Below are 27323 nucleotides of genomic sequence, written 5' to 3' on the forward strand. Positions count from 1 at the left end.
ACCTGAAACCAAGGACCTGCAGAGAGAGAAAGAACACTAAGAAACTTACCTGGAACAGTATCCTGTCTTCAATCCATCGCCCACTTCAGTTCCACTCACCTGAAGGTACAAACTCCATCATCCGACACTGCATGCATCCTGGAATACCATAACCTGGAAAGAGGAGAAAGAAAGATAGCATTAGTAAGCGTTTACTCACGTTTCCTCCCAAATGAAGAAAGCCACACAATTCTTACATGGGTAGTCCTCTCCTGGTCAGTATCATTGCTGGAACATTATTGCGCTCGGCGAGGAACATCGCAACCTGCAAGGAGAGAAAAGACACAGTTTAGCAATATAAAAGGCGAAACAGCGCTGCGTATCGCGCATTACTCACCGGACAGCATCGCGCACACCGCGCTTTCGCCTACCGGCCCATGCTCATCTTCAAACTGCATGACAACACCAAAATACCTTTCCATGCCTAAAAGGAAAGAAGCAAGACATTATTATTCGAACTAAGAGGAACATAAGAACTGCATATAAAGACTGTAAAGCAGCAAGCCTACAGAGTCGCTGAAGGCCTGGATTCCCACAGGGGGGCTTGCACCAGTCAAGTAACTTGGTCGCTGCTCACCCCCAACATCTACTAACCCCTGCCATGAGGAGCAGGACGGAAAATCCACCTTTTACAATATTAAGGTGAGGAGAAGGCCCAAGGGGGAGGAAGGAGTTGAGGCCAAGGGAGGTGGGAAAACAAAGACAATCTGTTATTGAATCCAGCTCTCCTATATTGCAGACCCATCTTTAACCAGAGGCCTTACCAAGGGACCGGGAGAGGGTTCGAGAGTGCAAATCATCCAACCGGGGCTGGGTGGCATCCCCGTGGATACCAGGTGAGCGTAACAGTACGATAGTTAATTTCACATCCTTACTGTTCATGGCCTGTAAGAATTACATTGCATTTTCCCTTGTTCCCTCCCTTGCCTTGAAGCGCTTTGAAACACATTGTTTATAGGCGCTATATAAATAAACTATCATATCATAACTGAAAAGATGCATAAGAAACCTAGGACAGAGGTGCCAAAGCATGAAAAGGGTGAGTAAACTATCTCACATTTGTAATTGGCAGGGCCTGCAACAAAAGATATTGGAGGCACTAAGCTCCCTTAAAAGCCTGAAATCGGAGTGTGGCTGTAAAACGCTGATTGCTGAGCTAGAGAATCTCAATGATAGCATACCAGCCGTGACAACCAAGTTTAATCAGTTGGGGGAAGGTGGTCACTCTAATACTAGCCAAAAGAAACTGGACCCTATAGGTTCAGTGAGTATCATTGGAGAACCCCCCCAGGGAAAAGAGGGGAGCAAACAGCAGGCCAGTAAGGTTGTTACTGGCCCTGCTGTTAGGTTAGGTGGCCCAATACTTGTTAACTAAAGCCAGACAAGAAGGTTAAACTACTGCACCCAGCTGGTCACTCCCATTCATTGAGATCATTTACAGACAAGTGGCTCACCATCCTCCATCTATGGTGGCTGGCACCTTATCCAAGGAAAGGTACCTCCCTCGAGCCAAAAAGACGATTGGCAAGGGTCCCTCAAAGGATGTGTCCTCAGTTACAATGTATAATGTGCCCAGATTGACTCAGGGAGCTTATCAGGCACAGGATTCCCCAATTAACAAGTGCATACACTGGATTAGATCAGTTAAAGGGTGTGCATCTGTTATTAGGGAGGATATTATGTTATTTTATTTGTATCGCACTTGTACACAAGTGTTTCAGAGCGTGACAAGGCAAGGGAGGGGAACGAGGGAGAACACAAAACAATGATTTTACTAGGCCCAGTGACATTGAGAATGTGCAAGTGCATGGGAGAAGGAAAGGGGAAAAGTGCATGGAAGGGGGAGAAGTGGAAAGTGCAGAGCAAAGGAAAAAAGATAAATGATATCATAAATAAATAAATAATAAAGGCAACAAACAGTGGTAGTGCAGCCAGCAAGTGGCAAGTGCTGGGTTGAGGCAGCAGAGAGGATATGTCTGATAAGTGCATGGGTTGGCTGTATGGTAACGGATACAGACCCCAGTACAGGGATTGCCCGCAGGCAGTGCGGGTGGGTGGCAGGGAGAGCAGGTACCTGGGCCCAGAAGACAGAGGGTAGGCCAGGTGCACAGTGCTGAGAGAGAAGCAGGGGAGAGGATGGGCGAAGGCAGAAGCAAAGAAGAAGGTTTTGAGGTGCTTCCGGAAACAGAGATGGTTCTCCTCAGGTTTCAGAGAGGCAGGGAGGCTGTTCCAGAGGGAGGCCCCTGCCAAATACAAATCTACCCCCAGCTTGTTTCTTTGAAAAATGATTGACCCTGGGGGAGTTAGAGGTAGAGGAGCAAAGAGCTCGAGAGAGGATGTATTTACGGAGGGGTAGCTGAAGGTATTTTGGACCCAGGCCCCAGAAAGCCTTGTGGAAAATGCAGAGGGTTTTGAATTTAATCCTTGTGCCCACTGGGAGCCAGTGGAGAGATTTCAGGGCTGGAGAGATACGATCCCAGGGCTTGAGGCCAAGGACAAGTCTCGCAGTCCTGCTCTGGATGAGTTGTAAAGGGCAGTGAGTAGACGCAGGTAGATTTAGAAAAAGGCTGTTGCAATAGTCCAACCTTGAGAGAACCAGGGCTCAGGAGACAATGTGCTTCTGGGGGGAGAGGAAAGGCAGAGTACCTCTGAGGAGGTGCAGTAGGAAGTTTCACTTTTTAGAGACATCAGCGATGTGGGCAGAGAAAGAAAGCATTGAATCAAAGATGACCCTAAGGTTCTTAGCCTCGCAGGTGGGGGTAAGAGGGCGGCCAAGGGAGGCTAGCCAGAGAGTGAGCGGAAAGGAGGGGGAAGGTGTGCCAATGAGGAAGATCTCGGTCTTGCTGGCATTCAGGCAGAGATCATTGGTGGCACACAAACCCTGAATGGCAGTTAGGCAACCAGAGATGAGAGAAGGAGAGGAGGTGGCCAAGGGAAACCTGAAAATGAGTTGAGTCATCAGCACAGCGCTGGAAATTGGAGCAGAAAATGGCAATGAATTGGACAAGAGTTGCCAGGTATTGGTTGAACAGCCAGGGCGAGAAGTTGGACCCCTGGTGAACACCACAGGTAGAGAGCTAGATAGATGAAAGGAAGGACCCACGTTGGACCTGGGAGGATCGATCAGAGAGGAAAGAGGTCAGCCAGCCCAAAGCCTGATCGGTGATACCCAGGTTGTCAAGGAGACGGTTGAGCAGGATGGTATGGTTGACTGTGTGGAAGGCAGAAGAGAGATTGAGTAAGATGAGGACAGATGGAATGTTAGAGTCAATGTTGGAGAGCAGATCTTCACAGATGTTCAGGAGAGCAGTTTGTGCTTCTGGCAGCTCTAAAGCTAGACTGATGATCGTGCAGATAGCCAACAGAATCAGAATGAAGGTTAAGCTGAGAGATGGCCAGCTTTTCCAGGAGTTTGCCCAAAAAGGAGTAATGGAAATTGGGTTAGTTAGCCGGACAAGAAGGATCAGCTGTGGGTTTCTTGAGAAGAGGATGCACAAGAGTATTTCAGAGAGGAGTGGAAGGCTCCTGAGGCAAAGGAGTGGTTGACGAAATTCTCAAGGGCCGGAGCGAGGGTACCAATGTGGTCCTTGATGGTTTTAGAGGAACAGGGATGAACTTGGTTTGACGAGGCTTTCATAGATCGGACTTGTCTAGCGACCTCGTCAGGGGAGAAAATAGAAAAAGATGTGAAAGAGGGAGGGTGGGTAGCTGAAGGAGGGTCAGCGATCACAGAAAGGGAGAAGGGAGATGCGGGGAGGGTGGACAGTATGTCCTGGGTTTTTGAGATGAAGTGAGAGGCAAGGGCATTGCAAAGAGCCTGTGAGGCGAAAGGGGGGGTAGAGACTGCAGCAGGATTGGCAAGCTCCTTGCAGATTTCAAAGAGTTCAGCCGAGTAATTAGATGCCGCAGAGACACAGGCTTGGATGTGGGCTCTCTTCTTGGTGCGGACAGAGAGTCGATATTGCCTTTGGAGCAGGCGACAGGCCAGTTTGTCAGAGGATGAAAAAGAAGCCCTCCATTTCCTCTCAGCCGCAGAGACAGACAGGATAGGGTCTGAGCGGGCAAAGCCCACCCAAAATCTGTAAATGCCCTCTCAGCAAAGCTGTGTGTGCATTTATAGGTGTTCATGTCACTGCCGTGGGCCCAAATACATTAGCTTCAGCCCCCACTTGTTAGACAATCCTGGCTGCGCCTCTACTCAGCCGCCCTACACTTATGTTTAAGTGTAGCTTGGTCAGAGTCATACCAAGAATTGCATTTGGCTTTGGACTTCAAACGGATACTCATGACAGGGGCAAGAGCATCAAGAGTATCAGAAATAGAAGAGTAGAGCAGAGACAGGGCTGTGTCAGGATGTGAGTCAGCCGGATGTGGAGGGGGAGGTGGGAGTGGGGAGAAGGTGCTGGCGAAAGCCTCCAATGACACGCTTAATGGGCCGGATGTCCGAGAAGGTAGGTGGCAGTGTTGGGTTAGGGTTGGCCTGGCGGGAGAGGAGAGGAGGGAGTGATCGCTCTAGGAGAGTGGAGTGGTCAGAGGGATGGAGAGGGGGAGGTCAGGGGAGATCAAGACATCAAGTGTGTGCCCTGCAGAGTGAGTCGGGCCAGAGGGGAAGATACCCGCACCACCTCTCTGAATGCCAGATATAGGTGTATACAATATAAGCTTCTAAATCGATTATACTACACACCACACAGATTGGACAGGTTCACACACACCCAGGCTCACACCTGCCCTAGATATAAATCCCCAGACGCTGACCATATACACATGTTCTGGTCCTGTGACGCACTGGGCCCATACTGGAAAGCCATAATAGACGCTCTGTCAGAAATTACAGCGTCCCACATCTCCCCAGAACCACTAGCTATACTGTTCGGCCTGTGGGACAGCCCCGAATTAAGAAAAGAGTCCAGATTTCTGAATGTCGCCACCATAGTTGCCAAAAAATGCATATTACAATGTTGGAAGCGCCGCTCCCCCCCCTTCATTTGAAATGTGGCTGAGGGCCCTCACCTGGACTCAAGCGTGTGAAGAGGACTACATTAACACCCTCCCTCTTACCTCTCGCCCCAAGAATATACGGACAGAGTTTTGTACCTATTTGAACAGCAAAGATGACCTAGAACTACTGTCTTCCCCTCCTCCTGGTGAAGTGACCTAGTCCATTATCGAGCCTCACTTCTCTGTAGTACTGTATATCTTCCACCGTTAACATCTTTCATGCACTGTATGGTTTCTCATATACCTGCTACCATGTATATCTTGTACATTCTGTTGACTGTCTGCTCTCTTGCTGTGCCAATAAAGAAAAGTAAAAAAAAGAAAAAAAGAAAGGGAGAGGAAGTCGCAGAGGTCACGGAAGAGTACAGAAGATGAACAAGGAGAGTCTAGATGGATATTGAGGTCACCAAGGAGGAGGAGTTGAGTGGTTGAGTCCAGGAGGAGGTCACGGAAGAGTACAGAAGATGAACAAGGAGAGTCTAGATGGATATTGAGGTCACCAAGGAGGAGGAGTTGAGTGGTTGAGTCCAGGAGGGTGGAGGGGAGGCCCGCCCACTCAGTGAAAAATTAGGTGATTTGACCAGGAGGCCGGTAGATAGTAGCCACAGTAAGAGAATGGCTAGCAGAGCGAGAGAGAGCCTGCAGACAAGGCATTCAAAAGAGGAGGAAGTCTGCGTGGGAAGGATAGAGGTAGGAATCCACTCAGGAAAGATCAGGGCTACACCCCCTCCGGACTGAGAGGCTCTAGGTGCGGAGAGGATCTTGTAGCCATTAGGGAGGAGAGTGTCAAAGCTTGTGATAGAGCTGGCCATGAACCATGTCTCGATAAGACCGAGGACATCGAGGTCAAGTTCTTTGAGGACGTGGCAGATGTCAGAGGAGTGTTTGACATCAGACCGAGAGTGGCAAAATGAAGAAAGATGCCAGCCTTAAAGACCATCCGGGGAGGAGTACAAATCAGAGGTACGCCCAGCAGAGGAGAAGGTGCCCGAGGCGGGGACAGAGGAGGAGGAAAGAAAGTGAGGGCAAGGTAGCCAAGGAGGGAGAGGACGGGACAGCAGGATATGAAAGGAAATTGATGAGGCGAGGGAAGCGCCTGTCAAAGAGGAGGAGATTAGCCTGAGGGCCTTGGATCATGACGTGCCATTAAAATGGACAATAATGATGAGTTTAGAGGAGTCAAAGGAAGCCATGAGAGCTTCCCAGCGGGTGCCACCATTAAGGAGAGAGGAGACAGGACACAGCACAGAGATCATATGAAGAGTCCATAGATCTGGCGAAGGAACAACAAAGAGGATGTCGGTGAGGGTCTGTCTGGAGGAAGCACTGGAATAAGTATCAGCAATGGGGAGACCTGGATTGGAGGCCAGGATATCCTTTTTGAACTTCTTCCTACCAGACTTAGTGAGAAGGAAAGGATAGTCGATGGAGAAGTAGTCTGAAAAGATAGGAGAAACAGAAAGCGCCATGGGCGTGGTAGCTAGGAAAGGAGGGAGAAGCAGGGGGTGGGGCAGGTAGGAGTGGGACAAAGTGAGCAGTGAAGTTACTGGGCCGGCAAGTTACAGAGTAGCAACAGTTATAAGCAAAGTGCAGAGCAAGACAGCAAAAACAGCAAGATCTGACTTTTAAACCAAAAGCAAAAACAGCAAGATCTGAATCTTAAACCAAAAGCAAAAACAGCAAGATATGACCTTACAATTGGGTTCAGAAGCAAGATTATTCATCACAGATGGTTCAGATGCAAGCAAAGGGTCAGAAGATAATGCAATTCAGTGTGTGAGCATGGGAGAAACAAGTTGAGAGGGGGAGTGAAAGTCCAAAGGTGGTAGGAGTGAGTACATAAAGGAGGGAACTAACCCATGATTAAGGCGGTGTGAATGACAAAGCTGTTAGAGGTGTTCGCTTAAAGGTGCCAAATTGTGCTGGGGACTATCCAAATGTTCCTTCTTTGGTAGGGATATAGCTGAAGGGCTCCTATTTATTGATCTTAGAACCTATTCCCCGGAAGCATCTGAAATAGTTCCGATAGCCCATTCCCCATGTCAAGTAGATACTTAAAATGGTTGGCACCAGGGTAGCTGCCTGCATAGAGGCCCAAATGCTTCAGAGCATAACAACTTTGACTCGAGTATAGAATCTGGAAGAGTGGTACTGGGAGCCCCATCATCTCATCAACTTTGCTGTACAGCCAGGCGCAAGGTCTAGAGGTGCCCTGAATTAGGGAACAACAACGGGCTTGAGGAAGTGGATTGAGTACCTTGTAGTGATAGTTCTCTCATGCTTGACCCGTCATGTAAAATGTTGTCATGGAATTTTGCTGACCAGACGAAAAATCTTGATGAATCAGGTTGGTGTGAATTCATCAGGGAACACCAGGTTCCAAGAGACATGGGCAACTGCTCGTGTTGACTTTCAGGGCTACCAATCCTACCACATCATGGCTCAGAAGGGCCCTAGAGGCAGACCTAGGGGTGGGTTGTTAATTTTGATTGCTCCATGCCTTAATTGGCATGTAGCTTAGCCAGAACATGTGCATCATTCCCTCATCCACCTCGCCGCATTTGGGGCAGGTTTGTATCCCGGCGTTCTTGAACCTAGCAATCCTCTGGGGGTCAAGTACGCCCTGTGCGTGATATATAGCTGGATTTGTTGCAGCCGCGTATTTCTAGATATCTTCTTGTGGTATCTCTGGACCCTCATCCACAACCCGTCATTCATGGTTTCCCCGGCTTACTCTTCCCAGTCCCTTCTCAGCTGGAGCACCTCCTTCCCCACCTTTGACATCATGAGTTCATAGATTCGGGAAACCTCATGACCTCCATCTGATATATCATAGAATGTTTCTATGGTCATATCGGGCGGATCCTCCAATACTATTTCTGACCATGTCTACTTTACCTTCCGCACCAACCTAGTGTAGGCAATGTATTGTCCCCGATGTAGGCCGATGTCTGCCGTTAGTGAATCAAACTCCACTGCCTTCCCCTCATGCAAGATGTCCCCTAACGTTGCTATTCCGATATGTTCCCACTGCTTGCGCACTACCATTCTCAATTGCTCGTCAACTCCTTTCAAAGCCACTAGCGGCAATTGTGGGGAGCATGGGGTCGGGTTCCCCATGACTTGACATGCTCTTCGCCAGATCTTCCAACCCAGGTCCAACAATCCCACCTTCCTGCCTTGCTGTGGCTTCGGTACCCATATCCATTCTTTCAAAAAGAAAGGGCCACACTCAGCCCGCAGCAGTCTGGACGCCGATGTGGAGTCTTCCAATAACCATCTCGCCATGTATTGTAGCGGACTAGCCAGATAGTAAACCTCTAAGTTGGGCAAGTTAATACCCCCTTCGTCATATGTGTTCTGAAGCTTCCACAAGGCTATCCTGTTTCTAGTTTTGTGCCATACGAACCCGCTGCACATTCTTTAAAGCTTTACAAAGATGCGCCTCTGTATCATATATGGTATGTTCCGTAAAAATGCAACAATCTAGGCAACACTACCATCTACAGTAGCGCCACTCTCCCCATCATGGCCAAGGGAAGCTTAGCCCAGAACCTCGTACTATTCTCTATGTTAGCCAGTGCCTTCTCAGTGTTATGCTTATATTCAGATTCAACTGTATGATATACATCAATCCCCAGGTACCTGAAGGTTCTGGTCTCCCATTGTATCTGTAGTACTGGCAGCTTCTCTTGAGGTATCCCTCTATATCTGCCTAGTGGAAATATACTTGACTTTCTGGGGTTCACCGTTATGCCTGACAGCGCCACATATCTCTTCATCACTTCCAATATGTATTGTAAGTTCTCCTCCGGGTATCTCAGGTATAGTAGCATATCATCAGCATACAGTGATATCAGATGTTGCCCTCACTTTGTGCTAATCCCCACCTCACTGTACTGCTGTCTCAAGTATATGGCCAGGGGCTCCAAAGCCAAAATAAACAGCATTGGGGACCACGGACATCCCTGTCTGGTGCCCCTTCCAAGCTGCCATCGCTCTGAGACCGTCGCTCCCATTTTAACCCGGGCCAGGGGCGCACTGTATAACAGCTGTGCCCATCTCAAATCTGTGGGCCCAACCCCATACTCCTTCAAGGAGTCCAATAGCCAGGGCCACTAGACCGAGTCAAAGGCCTTCACTGCATCTATCGAGACAATAGCAACCTTATGTGGGTCTTCCTGTGTCTGATCTATAACATGGTGTAGTCTCCTAAGATTATCCGATATACTCCTGTGTGGTACATACCCAGTCTGATCAGAGTGAATTAGTTTACTGATGACAGGTCTCAATCTGTTTGCCAACACTATTGTGAGTATTTTGCTATCTTGATTTAGCATGGATAGAGGTCGGTATGACCCACAGTCTGTGCAAGGTTTGTTGGGCTTGAGTAGTGGAACAATGATCGCCTCCCTCAGAGACTCCGGCAATATCCCCCTGTCTAGAGCTTCATTAAGCATTGCCAACAGAGGTGGGATCACTTCCTCCCTGTACGTTTTATTTGAAAAACTCGGGAGACCATCCGCGTCTGGTGCCCTACTAGTGGGCAGCCGCTTAATCACTGCTTCTAGTTCCTCCTCCGTGATCAGAACCTCCAGGGCCTCCCTCTCAGCAGTCCCCAGCTTGGGAAGGCCAATGTCTGCCAGCGTTTCGGTCACATCCTCTCCTTCCTCCTGCCCAACGTCCTCATACAGTTGCCGGAAGAAACTCCAGAAAGCCCCTGTTGCCCCCTTCTTGGGTATCTAGCATTTGTCCCTCCATTCCCCGTATCGCCCTGATTGTTTGTTTGGGTGCCTCACTCTTATAGATCCAGGTTAGTAGCCTGCCAGGTTTGTCCCCTCCCGCATGTTGTCTCTCTACATATTTTTTATGGCTCAAGTTACATAATCTCACCCAATGTTCCCGCACTCATGCTGCCATTGTCTTACCTTCCCAGCATCCTCAGGAGAGTGCTCGCCTTTTCGCAAGACTGCCTCTATTTTCATCTCTGTATCTTGCATCTTCCGTACTATTCCTCCTAGCAGGCCTTTGGATCTAGAAATTGCCGCCCCCTTCATCACAACCTTAAATGCCTCCCATACTGTGCCAGCTGAGTCCACACTACCCATGTTATGTTCAAAATATTCCACTATTTCCTTCCGCATATCCTCCCTAAATATGACATCTTTCAGGGCCTCGGCCCTAAGTTTCCACGTGGGGATCCGTGCCCTAGGTGGCATGTATTGCCATGTGATAATGAGAGGCGAGTGGTCAGAGGACTCTTGCTTGTTATTCTGACCCCACCAGCTCCCCATCAACTCTGATGCAATGAATATATAATCCAGTCTCGTGTATAAATCGTGTGGGGCAGAATAATGTGAGTACTGCCTGTCTTGTGGGTGGTGCATCCTCCACACAGCCACCAGATTTAAGTCTTTCAGTAGGGACAGCAGGATCCTGGCTGCCGCAGTGGGTTCGTTGTTCTTCGTATCCGATCTGTCTACCCTGGGGTCAAGTGTACAGTTAAAATCTCCTCCCCATACGACTGCTCCCCCAAGTATGAACCAAGTTTGTTGTATAAGGTCCTGAAGTAGCCTGTAGCATCCTGATGTGGGGTATACGTATTAACAATACTCAGTTCTCTGTTTTCCACTAAGTCCCTAATCAGGACCGTCCTTCCGTCGGGCTCTATGGTGGACTGTAACAGTTTAAAGGGGACATGCGGTGCCACTCATGCGATAACCGCTCTGGCATACGCGGAGTATGTTTTCCCTCCAGTGATTCCTTTCCATTTCCTCTCCACCAACCCCCGTTTCTCTTTAGTTAAGTAAGTCTGTTGCAATAAGGCAATGTCAATTTTCTGTCTCTTCAAGTACATCATAATCTTATACCTTTTTAGGTAGCTATTAAGCCCCCTGCCATTCCATGTCACTATCTTGAGGTCTCCCATTCTATCCATATCCTGTTCCACCCTTCACCTCCTTCGCCGTCCGTAATACAGTATAGGTGTAAGCTCGCCCACCCCCCTTTAACACTCATTCATACACCCCAACTCCCTTCCCACCCCCCCTCACACCCTTCCCCAATAATAACTCCCTTTCCTCCCGCCCCAGCCCCAACTGATGCCCAGCTCCATCCCTGGATCTCAGGCCACCCTGCATCTAACCCTTTTCTTGGCTGTTGCCAGTAATTGGGACACAGCGGGGGATATCACCCTACTAGCGATTCAACTACTCTAACTACTGGGGGTAGGTCGTGTGCCTCCTGTATTAAGGCATAGTATGCCGCACGCTCCCAGCACATGTCTGACGTTGCATGTATATTTATATTCCAGTCCAACAGGTCCACATGATGAGTGTGCCAAATTGTCAGTATCTACTACCCTCCGACATGCCCCATGCACCACCTCTAGTTATCACTGTTACATTAACACTCAATGTTAGCAATCAGCAGTATGCCACTGGTTCACTTATCCTGTCCGCCTCGTTCCGGTCCATCCGCATCCTGTGGGTGGCCTTGGGCGTTCAACCAGCTCGTTGCCTCCTCCGGCTCTTTAAAGAAATGTGCCCTGCCCTTGTGCAGGACTTTGAGCTTTGCATAATACAAAAGCATATATTTGAGACCAGCTGCTCTCAGTCGTCTCTTCACTGCCACATAGCTGAAACGTTGTCTCTGCACCAGCATGGTGTAGTCCGGGTACATAGTGACAGGTGCCGATGCTCAGGTTATCTTTCCGCCTCTACGAAAGCATTCCAGGATCTTTTCACTGTCCATGTAGTTCAAAATGTTTGCAATAATTGCGTGGGGAGGAGCCCCAGGTTGAGGCCTCCTTGTGTGGGACCTAGGCACCCGTTCAATCGCAAACCTTTGGGAGAGCTTGCCAGCCCCCATTTCTTGGATCAGCATATTCTCCATGTAGTCCGTAGGGCCGAGCCCTCTTCCCCTTCAGGCAGCCCCACCACGTGGATGTTGTTGCGTCTTGCTCGCCCCTCCGCCTCTTCCGCTCGGTTTTGCAAATGGCGCACCTGTTTCAATATGTGTACATCCTTGGTGTTGGCAGCCCTGACATCTGTATTAGTTTTCACAGCACTTTCTAGGCCACTTGTGCGTTCCGCTAGCGCTCTCACATCCTGTCTCAGGAGGTTGACATCCACTCCCACCGCGTGGATCTTGAATTCCAAAGCCGCCTTCAGTTCTGCTATCGTGGTCCTCCATGAGGATTTCAGCTCGTCCCGCGGCGAGGCCGTCGTTTCCTGTGTGTTAACTTTAGCCTGTACTGGCATGTTCGGGGATTGCAGTGGTTTGGTAAAAATATCCATCATTGGCTGTTTACCTTTAGCTTTCCCACTCTTTCACGCCATTGCCCTCGTCGTCGCCGGCTCGGCTTGCCTACTGTACAAGTTCACGTGGCACTAATTCAGTAAAAGTTCTTATGCTGGACATCAGCTCTCACACAGTGAGTGTGTGGGGCTCTCAGTGGTATAGTCTCTTACTGCTTTCTCTTAGTGGGCAGGTCCCCCGTGTGTGGGATCCACGTCACTTGTCCATTGGCTTACTGGGCCTATGCGGCCACTGATTCACCAGTGGGGATCCTCAGTTCCTCCTCAGCCAACTTTCTGTCCACGGCCACATTGCCAACAGGGCGCTACTCCTGTACATTTCCACATGCATGAACGTACATCCCGGCAGTGCTGCTTGCCCAATGCCGCCTATTATGTCCTTGATCATTATAGTTCAGGCTTGCAGGGCACTCCTGCACCTGTCATGACACCACTCAGCCCTGAGCTTGGTTGGTGGCTTGCCGGCCTCTCTCACTGCACCATGATCCCCAGCCCTCAGGTAATGCAGTTGGGGCACCAGACTCTCATAGGTGTCCTGTTGAATGGTGTGTGCTGTGCATGTGAATTGTTTCCTGGCAGTTTGTGTGTGCTTAAAGTTGTGCTGATTTCAGTCCCTTAGGCGTGTTAGCCTGAATTCAGCGCTCATCAGGAGCGCGTGGGCCGCTCTGCAGTCACTGTGTGCATCCGCAAGTGCGGCTTGCCAGTGGCTCTACGTCTGGTTCCCTATGGTGCACCGGAGTGCCACCGTGGAAGGGACGAGGTCTCCTCTATTGTGTCCGATCGCGTTGGTGCACAGCATGTACCTGAGGCAGATGCGCTGAGGTGCACCTCGGCTTGAACAATGTCAACACTTTGTATCACCCGGGCCAGGCTGGGGCAGCCCGATGAGCTGCTGTTACTCAGACCCGCAACGGTCCGGTGCAGGCATTCAGTCTGCAACTTAGTCTCTCTGATCCGTTTTGCCTGTCTAGGCTCCTCCCACACCCTCCCCGTCTCAGCTCTGTGGGGACTCTCCGCACGGGTCCCGAGCTTCCACCCTAGAGGGTGCCGTGTCCATTACTTGCGCGCCACCCTATGCATCACCTTAATCCTCTTGGACGCCAGCCTGTGTTTGGTGCCCATTCTGATTACATGTCCCTTTGTTCACGGCATCCACCATCTTGGGACCGCCAATCACGCTCTGTCCCGAAACCTCACCAGCTGATTTCACACAGGGACCGAACGTTCAGCCAGAGCAAAGTACTTCCAGCTTTGCTCGGATTCCTCACACACACGTCGATATAGTTATGTGGCTACAGGATCACGTTATGTTGCCTTTTGCTCGGATCATTGTAGGATCTGCAGGAGACACATCGGAATCACATCTTGTTACATGGCTTCCAAGCCACGCTCCCAATGATGCATATAATTGTGTAATTTTTTTCAATATTTTTTTCCTGCATTCCTTTTCATCATACGGAGCCTGCTTTCCTGCTCTCTCATCCTTCGCCCTGCCTGCATGCTACATGGATCCCCCCACCTTCTGCTGAGGTAAGCCTCATAATTGTGGCTTTATCATCGTGCATGCTGCGCTCATCCCAGAAATTATTTTTAAATAATGATGTGCCTGTGCGCAGCACGATGACTGCACAAGCGCAATCACCCCTTGGACTAAACCCATTGCACGGTTTTTGCTTTTCTCCCTCACCATGCATTGCCTTCTACGTGTGTTTTTGGCCTTCCAAAATGGCCGGATTGGACAACCTGGAGTTTCCTTTCTCCCTCTCATATTGGTTGCCTGGCCTAGATAGGCCACTCTCAGCAACCGGGAGGCGGGACCCGGTCCACAATAAAGGCCCCTGTCTGCTCCCTGTCCGCTACCAAACGTTACTTGAGATATCTCCTTGTCACCCCTGCACTCGAACATCCTTGATGCTGCAACCTCTCTACCTTGAGATCTGAACTTCCAGAACACTCCTCCATAACTTTGGGTACATCCCCTAGTCTGGACACGCTTCTACCATTTTTGCCTCAGTCCCCCCCCTCTGCTTGTCCCCCTTGTTTGCACCTCTGATTACATTGCATTTTCAAGCATTTAGCTTAGTCCAAATTTGGCTGTGTTTTCATGCATTTAGCTTAGTTGTAAACATCTTTATTACCTATCCTTACCTCTCTTCCTATGCTTTTATCTCCAACTCCCCCATTGTTGGGTGTATGCTTGACTGTTGTATTCTCGCTCCCCTGTTTGCTTAGTTGTCTGCTTATTTTGTATCCCTCTTCTTGCTTTCCCCCGCCTCTCTCCTCTCCCCCTCCCTTCACTGTATCCTTAGAACTGTCACCTGACCTTATGATAGCAGCTTGTTTGTCTCCTCCCTCCCCTCCCTCACTTGTTTTTTTTGTGGTTCTTTTTCCTCCCTCTCCCCCTCCAGCACTATCTGAAATGTCATCAGGCCTAATACGATAGTTGCTTGTTTTGTTCTTCTGCTTCTCCCTGTCCAATCCCACCTCTTGTTAACTTCCGGCACTGCCAAAATTGTCAGCAGGCCTAGTAAGGTAGCTGCTTGAAATGTCGCTAGGCCGAGTATGATAATTAATTTCCCATTCTTAATGTATCAAGGACTTATAAGAATGTCACTGTATTCTCCCTTGTTCCCTCCCTGATTTGAAGCGCTTTGAAACACATTGTGTATAGGCGCTATATAAATAAACAATCAATCAATTGCGCGTCCCTCCAAGCCCATCGTAAGGATTGTTCGGAGTACCAGGGGCTCCTCTGGTATAGAATCCCATTTGGCAGCGGCCATAGTTCTCGTTAACCATGCAAAATTCAAAAATTGCTTCCGACATCTGGAATTTCTGCACCCAGTCAGGAAACTTCAATAACCAACCCCCTTTGAATTTATCTCCCAGGGTGCCAAGGCCAGCCCTCTCGCATTTGTTGGCGCCTATGTCATTCAAATTCCCAACTCGGGGAGGGCCTGCAGTGGCATTTCCAGGTAATAATCCTTTTCCATTTTCAACCCACGACATGCCCGCCTCCATACCCGTTTTACTACACTTGTGACTCCTGTTGCTGTGGGATCCTTCCCCTTTTCCCCACAAACTCCTCCATCCCTTTATGATATTTCTGGGGTGGGCCAAACAAGGACCTACCTGCCTCTGTCGCCTGGGCATCCCATTTCGCTGCATGCTGTAGCTACGCAGCCATGTAGTAAAATTCATAGTTGAGTAAAGAGAGTCCCCTGTCTGATTGTCTCCATTGTGGCGTGTGGAGGGATACTATTCTCCTCCCTCTTTTATTAATGTGGAATCCCGACCACCGCCCCATGTTGTAGATTACTTCCAGCATGTACAAGATATGTATAGCCGGGTTCTGCACATATAAAAGAACATCAACTACATAAATGGAAATGACATGTCTTCGCCCATCCAATATAATACCTGCATCCCCATACTGGTCTCTGAAAATGTTGTCCAATGGTTCCAAAGCCAGGGCAAAGAGAATTGGGTACAGAGGGCAACACTGCTTTGTTCCACTTCTAGTGTCCACCGTGCAAATACCCCACTACCCATTCGTACTTTAGCTACGGGATTTTTATACATAAGTCGTATCCACTGCTGCATGTTTGGACCCATCTCCGTCCTGAGCGAAACCCCGAAAGCCACTCCCATTTCACTGAATCAAATGCATTGATGGCCTCTATGGCTACCAGTGCCAGTTCCCTGTCTGTCTTCTCCACTCTCTCCAACATGTGTTTCAGATTCATGGTTGTATTCCTACCCTCCACAAATCCGCACTGGTCCTGGTGGATCAGTCTCCCCATATGATTAGCTAGGACCTTACCCAAAATGTTCCGGTCTACATCAAGTAATGAGAGGGGGCGATAAGATTCACATCTATTTGGATCTTTCCATGGTTTTGCTAGTATTATTATTGCTTCCCTCATGGATTTGGTTAGCGTCCCTTCCTGAAAGGTCACTTTGTACACTTTCTTCAGTCTGGGGATTAATAAGTCTGCGTAAACCATGTAAAATTCCACCGGGAGTCCATTTCCTCCCGGTGATTTCCCAGTCTTCATGGGGCTATCGGGCCCTAAATCTTCACTTCAATGATTGGGCTTTCTAATTCCTCTATTGCTGTAACCGTGAGCGCTGATAGTCTGGCTTGACCTAGGATGTCCGACATGACCTCTGTGTCTAGTGGGTCCCTGCTTGTATACAACCATCTGTAGTATTTGCAAAACTCTCTGTTTATACCTTCTCACGCAAGTACCTCCTCCCCATTATCAGTAATCGTTCGGGTAACGATAGGAGTCAGGGTTTTCTGTCACCCTCTCTAGATTTGATGTGAAAAATCATGCTCTTCTTAAAAATAGATGGTATGAAACAGATTGCAGATTAGCTAAGCAGCTGCTCTCTGCTTCCTTCGATTCTGGCCCTCTAGTACATAAATTGCTCCTGTAGAGCAGAGTACAAAAGCATTGTTGCTGCTAAGAAGGCATCCTACGTTAAAACCAAATGGGATAGCCTTATGGAAGCGTATGCAAGAAAGGACTGCTCATCTTTCTGGAAATTGGTTATGACGCAGAGCTGAAGGGCGATGTGGCTCTAAAAAGTAGCATTAAACCTGAAGCATGGCATGGCCACTTTTCTGAGCTGTACGTGGAAGGCCTGAACGCTTCAAATGCAGATGGTCTGCCCCTGGATGGCAATGGTGTGGGGGGATTATTGCTTTGTCTCAAAGAAGAGATAGAGGCCATTCTATCCCAAAAAAGCAGTAAAACCCCTGGGCCCAGATTGATTGGCAATTTACCTATTCAAGGACAAACTGCTAGTGTGGGCTCCAGTCCTTTTGAAACTTTTTAATGCCTGCATTAGTAGAAATACAGTCCTAGAATGAATCTTGGTGATCAGCTGAAATGATTTCGATATATAAAAAGGGGGAAGGGATAGTCTGGCAAACTATCGCCCGATCTCCCTGCTAGGCAGTACTGGGAAAAACTTTGTGAAAGTTATCCTAAACCATGAACAGTCTTGGGTTGATGATGAGATCATTCATTCTCTGCAAGTAGGGTTCCAACATGGTAAATCCACAAATTACTCGTGCAGAAATGTACAGTCTTAATGAAGGTTAAACTATATGTCGTATATGTGGACCTTAAAACGGAATTTGATACAGTGCCAAGGGACCTGCTTTGGCAGGTCCTTAATAACTATGGTGCATTCTTTATACTCTGCAAATAAGGCAGTGGTGTGATATGGGCTAGGAGGTGAGACCACAGATTAATCTAGTGTCTAGTGTCTCTAAGGGAGTGAGGCAGGGGTACGTACTTGCCCCACTTCGTGGAGGAGGTGATATCAGCCCTGATTATTGGATGCATGGACCTGCCTAAATTGGGCAAGGACAAGTATACAACATTATTTTTTGCAGAAAATGATGTTCTTTTGTCTACTGCAAGGAAGGCACAGTATCAACAGTAAGACAGACAAGTGACCACAGTTCAAGGGTGTTTATTGAACTTCAACAAGTGTATGATAAACGCCTATCTAACCCTAAATCTACAGATGGGAGCAAGCTATGGCCAACAAATAAAAAGGCCTATTCTAAAAAACCTATTGCCAATCCTCACCTCTAAATACAAAAAAGTGTGGGGGTAGTCTCTATGAAAAAGAAAGAAGTGTTCATAAAATGATATGTCAGGATGTTCAGGCCATTAGCCTCCCTTCTCCACATTTTCAGCACAGGACAAGGCGGTTCACTCGAGTGTAGCACAATCTCTGGCTTCTTTAGCATGAGGATGTAGTTCAATCATTAACATCAGGGCCTTCTGTGCCCAAGTCTCTTTGCCTATCAAAGTCTCTTCATGCAGAGGGCCTGATGCGAAAAAACGATAAGTGATTTTCCTCCTTCGGATTTTTACCAATACTCAATACAGGTGATTCACTATTCAACCCGGATCCCCCTCAGCAGGGGTCAGATCCCTTGTATACAATGATCGTCACGTTGGATCTCCCTCTTACGGACTCAGATACTCTTTCACAATGTTTATATGATATTCTTTCTCGGGTGACTCACGGTTCACCCCAGGCCCCCCTCAGCAGGGCTCAGATCCCCTTCTTTATACAATTAGTCTTCCTCAGCTAGGTTCGGACCAATTTCAGTTAGCATCTCCTATCGAAGACTTTCAAAATGTGCACAGGGTTTGGCTTGACCCGTTGCAGGTACTCTTCGATTTCACAATTCCTTTTTACATTTGCCACCATTCAGTTGGATACCTAACAGAGACCTATGAATGAGCATCCACGCTGTGCCAGACCACTCTGTTTATGGTATCCATTCGGACTTCAAAAGTTCAGTCACTCATCTGCGGTTTAATTATATTCACGCCGCTTGTCACATGCACTTTACACAAGGTTCTCTTCAGTTTTTCTCTCTACAATATTGCCGCTTGCAACCTTTGCTTCAACACAGACAGGTTTGGTATCAGTCTCCCCAACCCAAAGACTGTGCTGACTTTAATGGCGCTGCTTTGTTGTAGGAACCAAAGACAGTACCACAACAAACAATCCTCCCTCCTTGGCCATTGAGGCGGGAGAGCCCTGGGTACCTTTGAAACACCATACATGTTTCTTCTGATTTGATCCCAGGTCTTACGTTTCTTATTCTCGAAGGCTCATGAAAGTAATGGTCTTCCTCTGAAAAGATCAAGGGCACATCCCTCCTTGCAACCGTCTTCGGTTTTTCTGTCTTTGTCCTTGTATTAAACTGCCATCTTGGAACCGTTCCTTCCACATGTGCTTTGCCTTGCTCAGAGTGTGCTTTCGTGCACTGCCTTTTATCCATGTAGGGAAGTGTGATGGAAGTCATGTGTAATGATCAGTAATTGCCTGATCCTACCTGACCATTGGGACATGTCAGGTATACGGCTTGGGTGTTAGTCCGTTACCTCTCACAGTGAGCTGTCTGTGATTAAATGTTTGTGTCGGAAAAGGGGGGTCTAGGGGCGGGGTTCCCAAGTATCCTGCGTGGTAGGATGGGGGAAAAGGTGTTTACAGGGAAGGGGATACCGCATCTCGCCATCTGGTGTCCCACTTCTACTCCCCTAAATCCCCTCATCCAGGTGTTCCTCCCACACTGGTGCATCCCCAGAACTGACAGATTCCCGGGGACAAGCGAGTGAGACACCTTCAGGTTTCGCACACTACCTCACCCCAGTGCCTGAGGCTTACGTAAGCTGCCTTTTTGAAGAAATGCAAAGAACTAAGACTGATATTAAATGTAGCTAAAACAAAATCTATGGTCTTCATGCCCGAATTTGCAAAACACCTAACCCCAGAGGTTCAATTAGGTTGGACCTAATTCGTTGGAGTAGGTTGGTTGGAGTAGGTTTCCTCGTACGATTATCTTGGGCCGAATGATTATCTAGGGATCAGATTCCATGAGACTGGCCAGTGGACCACCCAACTTAATAAATCCTGTGTTACACTGCAAAAGTTAGTGGGGCCATGAAGGATGATGACTTTCTTCAAAAGGAACGGAAAGGGTGCCACTGCCCGTGCCCTCAAATGATATAAAAAACAAGCATGCACCTCAACATTCTTTCGGGCTGAGATATGGGGCTTCTCATGCACCAAAATAATTTTAAAGGTCGAAATTTTTTCATGAAAACTTCACACTATATTCACCTGCAAAACCATTGAGGTGATAACCTGGTCACTCTGAATGAGGAATTTCACCTCTTCTCAACCATAGTAAATGCTGATTGAATGCAAGTTGACTAAACTAATTATTGACTCTATAAATGAAATTAAAGTACAATTAAACCTTTTTAAAAAAGGTTATTTTTATAATATACAATTGTCTTAATTGTATGCCGTTTGGGCATTAAACACCAAATTCAAAGAATTCATTTCCACCTTATTCAAAAGTACTTATGAAAAAAACATTCAATTCAAAACAAACATAAATGAACTTGAACATAATCCAGTAACAATCCTGTATTGATCTGACAATATTCCCATCATATTGCATTGAATACAATTGGTCAATACATAACACTACGCATTTCGAGGTCCTATGTCCCCTTCTTCAGGTGTAGATCTTACTGTTTATTTTAATTTCTGTTAAAGAAAGAAATATATAAATCAATGTCACTATTGTATATTTCTCATGTTAAACACCTATGCACATGTCAAGGTGATGGAATCCCTTCACTAACCTTGCTGAACAGAACCGACCCAAACCCTTCAGGGTGGTAGTTGACAATACTCTATGTACAAACATCACCAGGATCTGAAAGAATATGATCCATAATGTATGTAAATTATTTTGATTATAATCAGAAAAAAGTCAACCCCAAATTTTGAGGAAAACTATTGTTGTAGAGTGGTAAATACTGTCCACTTGATAGCCTCTGTGTCTATTTTATTAAGGCAAGCTGCTTTTCTTGTGTGGTGGATCTCCAAAAAAAATTACAAAACCCACCCACAAGAAAAGGTTATATACAAAGAGGAAACTATTAGTTTAGCCAACACGGCTTCATCAACGGTTCTATACTCCTAAGATTTGACTCACCGCATATATTTTCAGAAAACCGAGGTCCGGGAAACGGGAACACGACTGCAGATGCAGCCTCCCGTCCCGGGCCGCGGCTATATTCACTTCCTTGTATTGTCACGTGATCGTAACTAACATCACGTGTCCTGGAAATTTATAAATCATGGTTCAAAATTCGAAAGACTCACCTTATTCATCCACGCCTTATTAGGACATGAACTGTATTCCTAAACAGATTAACGAAAACATTTTATTAGTCGTAGTTTCCCGTGTAGAGTCATGTGATCGAAAAGCAGCAGGAGTACGCACTATAGCAGAAGCATTTTGTTTTGTAAAAACTAAGAAACCGGCTACTATGCTATTGAAACACTTGTGTATAGGCGCGTTACAAATACCATATCATATCATATCATTCATGGCGAGGTGCATTCATCAGGCATTGCTTGCAAGATTTATCAGGCCGTAAATTGACATGGGTGGACAATGATGTTCAATTTAGTTATACCACCTTTGTTTGAGATGTGTTTAAAAATGGAAGTAAAATTGCCACAGTAATTGATGTTATATAGGGGCTGCGAGATCTCTCCCCTTGGATATTTGTATTTAATTGTACAGTTCCCCTCTAAGCCTTTTTTTAAACTTTTTTTATAAATGTATTTTACTTGTTCATTATACTATTTTTCTTTTCCTTGTATTAATGATGTATGTATTGTATATATGTTTCTGACTTGGTGGCTAATGCTGAATAAATTATGATTGAAGCAGTTTGAATTTAGCCCGTCTTCTTCCTCAAAGGGTTTGAAAACAAAGCAGAGGCACCACAAACCGTAGAAACTTATATTAAGTTGTCAAAGATTTAACATAGCATAGCAAGGAAAAATACAAACCAAACCCAGAACTGATTAACTCCAAATGGAGCCACGCCCCACTTCATGATGGTGGTGTCTGCAGTTTCTGCAGCATAGGAAAACTTTAGAAAAACTGGAGGTGAAAAGAGAAGAGTGCCTGCTCTGTGTGGAAGTGATGTTACTTTCTACACTGTGCACCCAGAAATTATGTCATGCCTGCAACTGCGGTATCATGGAGACAGACCCCAATATGCACTGCCAATTACTCAAACGTGAATGTGCACACCAACACTATTAATGCCAGGAGAGGGATTCTTCAACTCTGTTCTGGGATATGTCAAAATAGTTTCTGAATATACCTAGTTTTAGACAGAAGATGTTCACATAGATCTTTCCACAATGCAACAGTCTGAGATTGAAGGCTTCACATTCTCTTAGGAAGGTTTCTCTTTCCTAACAAAGCATGTCTTAGTATTTTGCTTTCCTCTGGGATTATATCATACCTGCATTCATTTTATTATTGTTTTTATTAGTTATTAAGCAAAAGTACAATATTAATCAAAATCAAAACACATGTAAGGTTAGGATACTTTCCAACTGTAGTACCCCACCCCCCTGTCCCACCTCCCTCTCCAGCTCACAGTGAAGTTGGCCACATGGAAATTTGCAAACACTATACCTACTTTGAGGACAGTAATGGATTTTATAGTCCCATTTTAGAAAAATCAGGACCTCTGTCCACTTATGGGAGAATCAGCAACTCTAATTTTGTAGAGCTTACATCACCCATTTCAAAGCTATTAATTTCCATATTTTCCTTAGCTAGTCTTGGAGCGTGGACACCTTACCCCCCTTTGGGCTAGAAGTACTAAAGCAGCGATAATCAGAATGACAACCACCCTTCACATGGCTCTAGATGGGGGTTCTTTCCCTTGCTCCCATATGCCCAATAAAGCTTCCATGGGCGCTTTACCGTAGTCCCCTTCATATATGGTGGCAATAACGCCTCTAATGTCTCCCCAAAAGTTCAGAATTTTGGGACCTTCTCACCATATTTGAAGCCATCTACCCCTGTGCCCACAATTCCTTCAACACTCTGTTGACAGGTTCGGGTAAATTTTCTGACTGGTGTGAAGTGCCATCTGTACATCAGCTTATACTCCATCTCCGGTATTTGTTTGGTCTTTGTTAATTTAGCGATATCTCTCCCCAGGTTTTCTCACTTGTCGGTCGGTATGTCTTACCTCACAGATTTCTCCCAGCTACTAATAAATGGTCACATTTCTCGAGTACCTACGTTGATGAGAATCTAGTAAATATCTCAAATCAACCCATTCGTGAACAAATATATTTTTCAAACAGGGTCAGCAACCTAATAGCTGATTGCTTGATAGCCGTATTATAAGTCCAGTGTCTCAATTGAGAGTAGCATAATCGCTTCCTTTCATCAAGCAAAAGCATTGTTTACATTCAGGGAATGTTCTCATTTCAGACACAGAGTACAAATCCCTCAGTTTATGGAATCCCCCCTCCTACATGCTGCTGAAAACCCCCTTTTCCAAACCTGGTGAGAATTGTGGATTGTTAAATAACAGGGTAAAAGGGGAGGGCAATGAGAACATGCTGTACTTCCCAACCATCCTGTCCCACGTATCCCCCACCACCTGCTTGGTTATTGAACTAGAGTACATATGAGGAGGCCTATCTTTCCTGGGCAGACACATCACCTATTACAGGGGATGCGTCATCACTGCCCTGGTGCATACACACCCAGATGTTCTTATAGTCGCTGCTAAACCATTCGCAAATGATTCGGAACAGAGCTGCCTCATAATATATCTGAAAAACTCCTTCGCTTAAGTGCTGACAGCAATCTTTGTGAGAGTCGCATCTTTATACCCTTCTACATGAAGCATTCTACCACCCGTTGAAGCGAGTCAAAAAAGTGTTTTGGTACAAGTATTGGGAGGGTTTGAAACAAGTACAGAAGTCGAGGCAATATCACTATTTTAAGTGTGGCTAAACGACGCAGCCAGGAGATAGAGTGGGCTCCACCTCAGTAAGTCTGTCCTGTCAATAGAGGCCAGGAGATCCGGAAAGTTTGCCAGAAACAACCTATTTACCATGGTGGTGATCATCAACCCAAAGTACTTAATCCCATACAAAGGGAGAGTGTGCCTGGGCCTCAATTAGATTTGCCCCTCGCAGTGTGAGGTTCAGAATCTATGGTTTCCCAAAATTGATCTTCAGGGCTTCAGCTCTCCTAATCTCTTCTAATTCGTTTTGCACCCCATCGCCCCCCAGTGAGCCCTTAGGGTCAGCCTGGGTCAATAGCATATCATCCGCAAACGCCGCCACCCTGTGTTGTCCGCTTCCAAACAGAACACATTCTATATCTTTTGATGCGCACAACACATGAAGAAAAGGTTCCTAGTATATCGTAAACAACAAGGGGGACGGAGGGCATCGCTGCTTGGTGCCTCTACGCAGTTCCACCCTCTCTAAGAGAATGCCATTAATCATAAATATGTCCAACTGAGCCACATAATTGGCTTTCACCATTTGCATAAAATCCTCCCCAAATCCCATTTTCCTCATGGTGATGAAGAGAAAATACAAGTCCACCCAGTCAAATGCTTTCTCAGCATCTAAGGAGAGCATAATGGCTGGGAGATCACTTTTCTGCACCTTTTTTAAAATTTGACCCACTCTCCTGACGTTATCAAACATTTGTCGACATCTAATAAAGCCTGTTTGCAGATATTTTGGTATAAATCTTGGAGTCAATGTTAATCTGGCCAATTGGGCGATATAAACCACACTTGGCTGGTCCCTTACTAGTTTTGGGAACAGGTATAACATTCTCCTCTTCCATGGACTACAAAATTCACCCCTCATTGCGAAAGTGGTTGAAGAGACTAGCAAGGAACAGGACCGACACTGGACAAAAAGTCTTAAAGAAGCCGGCTGAGAAACCATCTGGTCCCAGTGATTTAGGGGAGCAATTTAATCAACCGCTTAAGCTCCTCCTCCATAATCTCCCCATCCAGTTCCCTTTTAGCATTTAAGTCTACTCTCGGGATCGCCAGTTTATTTACAAACTCCCATTGCTCTTCCACCAGTTGGTTATCAGAAGTGTATAGGGCACTATAAAACTCAGCAAAAACTATTGCTATATCTTCCGTCCGCGTTACCCTGGCACCACGGCTGTCTTCAATAGAACCAATTACCTTAGTCCCTCTCCTCTCCCTTAAAATCCTCACCATCATTTTATCTGCCTTGTTCTTGCCAATATAATAGCGTTGTCTGATGTTTAGCAAAGCCCTTTCAGCCCTCTTGGTGTGTAAACTATGCCTAAGTCCTGTGGTTTCTCTGTATGCCTTATAATCCTCCCTCGATGGAGATTGTTGCACCCTGAATCTCCTATCTTCTAATTCTCCCTCTAATTGTGTCTCCAGGGCTCTCATTTGCTTCCCCTTTGAGCTTTAAGCGATATTAGTTCCCCCCTCTTATCCCTGTTTAAACGAGGGCTATCTTATTGACTCAGCCGTGGACTTGGCGTTATTCTCTGCAAACAAGCTAGCAGTCTTTTTGTCTATCTCTTCTCCGAGGACTAGGTCTCTGAGGAAGGCTGTGAGGAGATGGCCAGGGACTGTGGCTCCGGACGTATGGGGAGCTGTGGTAGCACTACAGGGACCAGGGAGCACAGCAACAAGGGTACAATATCCTTTAATTGACAGTCTTTTTTTCGTTCAATTTCATTAACAAAAATATTTCAACAAAAAAACGAATTGAAAAATATAGGGGTGGGGGTGCGAATGTACATATAAGGGTATGGGGGGTCAGGGATAGAGAAAAAAACAATAGGGAATGGGGGCTTGGGGTGGGAACCCCCCACAAATAGCAATCAAATTCTATGAGTGAACTGAATGGGCGGCAGTAATGCTAAATTGATGACGGCTGGGGAACCAGGTGTGAAGAGGCTAATGAGCCAGGTGTTTTTTTTCTTTCGTTTATCTGTTGGTTGCTGGTGGTCATAATGAATGTGAACACAGGGGAAGACCGGAGCAGAACCTGGAGAGGAAGTCACAGGGCTGCAGGCGATGAGGAGAGATTTGTGTGGGCTTATTAGCCCAGAGAGAGAGAGGAGCACAAAAGAAGAAATCCGACCCATCAGGGGAAACCGACATCTGCAAAGGGGGGCACAGAAGCTGGACTGGCAGAACCACCCCCCACACTGGACACAGTGTTAGCAGCAGGGGACCCAAACTATTCCTGCATAAGCAACGTAGTAAGGAAGGAGGTCATGGAACTGTGCTCATGCTTAGGGGAAATGGGTTTGGACAGCACAAGCGGATTGCTGCCAACGAGGGACCTGTTGCTTAGCCTTAGAGGAGTGGATAATCCTGAGCCAAAGGGACTCAGGAGGCACTACTTTGTTTGTCCATTTAGTGGATCGCCAACCACGGGGGAGCACCATCCTAGGCCTTTGGCAGAAGACCATGGTACGGGGAACCAAGAAGACAAGTGTTGCATGGGAAACCACACTTACTGGAGACCAGAGAGTTTGTTTTGTTACTTTCATTAAAAACCCTTCAATCTGAACTCCTGCGTCCCGACTGTTATTTGCATATTTAAAAAAAACAAGTCTTGACAAGTAGTGGTAGCGGTGGGATAAGAGAGAACACCATGGAAGCCATTCTTAAGGCCCTGACAGAGGGTCAACAATTGCAGCAGGTGCTGCAGCTGCAGAGTCAATAGGCCCAGGCGAACAGACAAACCTTCCAGCAGGCCATACAAGTACAACATGCCCAACTACTGAATGCCATTAACGTGAGGAGGCAGGCTCAGGTGCCCGCCACGGTTTTGCAAACGTACATAGCGGGGGAGGACCCAGGAGAGATGGAGCCACTATATCGCTCCACTGATGACGGGGAAGTTGCAAAGCACCTATCAGACTGCCAACCCTACAGGGGACACTAATTATGTTGAAATGAAGAAAGTTGTTTTGGAGATGTTGGGACACTATGAGGAAATCTACAGGGTAAAGTTCCGGGAGACGAAACTACTACTGCAAGAGACACCCTGGCAATTGTTCGGGTGAAGGAGCTAGCCGATAAATGGCTCCAGATGGCTACCACCACCACTAATGAGATGGCTGAACGGATTGTCCTAGAAAAGTTTATCGAAGCTTTACCCTCATCAGTGCAACAGTGGGTTAAACAACACCACCGACCTCGCTTTGGCGGAGGCCATTTACATTGCCTTAGCTTACCAAAAAGCAGGGCAGGGGAGAATGATGCCATACGGTCAATCTAATTGAGTTCCAAATTTGGCCACCACCACCCCGACCCGGCTCCATATGAGGACCTACATATGTGAACTGAAAATCAGAAGGTGACGGAGGACTGCCCAGCAGAGCCACTGTGTTGCTGCTGAAAAGCCCACAATGCTATGAGCGTGGAGAATGGGGTCATATAGCCCGGATGCGCCCAAAGTAGAGCAAAGTTGATCGTATGGAGATGGGACTCTTTGACACACCAAAGGACGGGGACTATTCGGTCAAACTGCCCTTTTTCC

The 27323-nt window shown here is 46.9% G+C and overlaps 1 protein-coding gene across 2 annotated transcripts in view; it reads right to left on the minus strand.

Annotated features, from left to right (window-relative positions):
• AP1S3 (adaptor related protein complex 1 subunit sigma 3) overlaps positions 1–27323 on the minus strand; it is a 948614-nt gene that overhangs the window by 417065 nt on the left and 504226 nt on the right. The window contains exon 4 of one of the 2 annotated variants that reach the window (XM_069618153.1): positions 21084–21122. The exons of the other annotated variant lie outside the window; for it this stretch is intronic. Within the exon in view, the coding sequence (XP_069474254.1) occupies positions 21084–21122 (39 nt within the window). The remainder of the gene's footprint in view (positions 1–21083; positions 21123–27323) is intronic. 2 annotated transcript variants of the gene reach the window in all.

The sequence above is a fragment of the Ambystoma mexicanum genome, chromosome 10 (assembly GCF_040938575.1).
Source record: "Ambystoma mexicanum isolate Mex_15411 chromosome 10, UKY_AmexF1_1, whole genome shotgun sequence".
NCBI lineage: Eukaryota > Metazoa > Chordata > Amphibia > Caudata > Ambystomatidae > Ambystoma > Ambystoma mexicanum.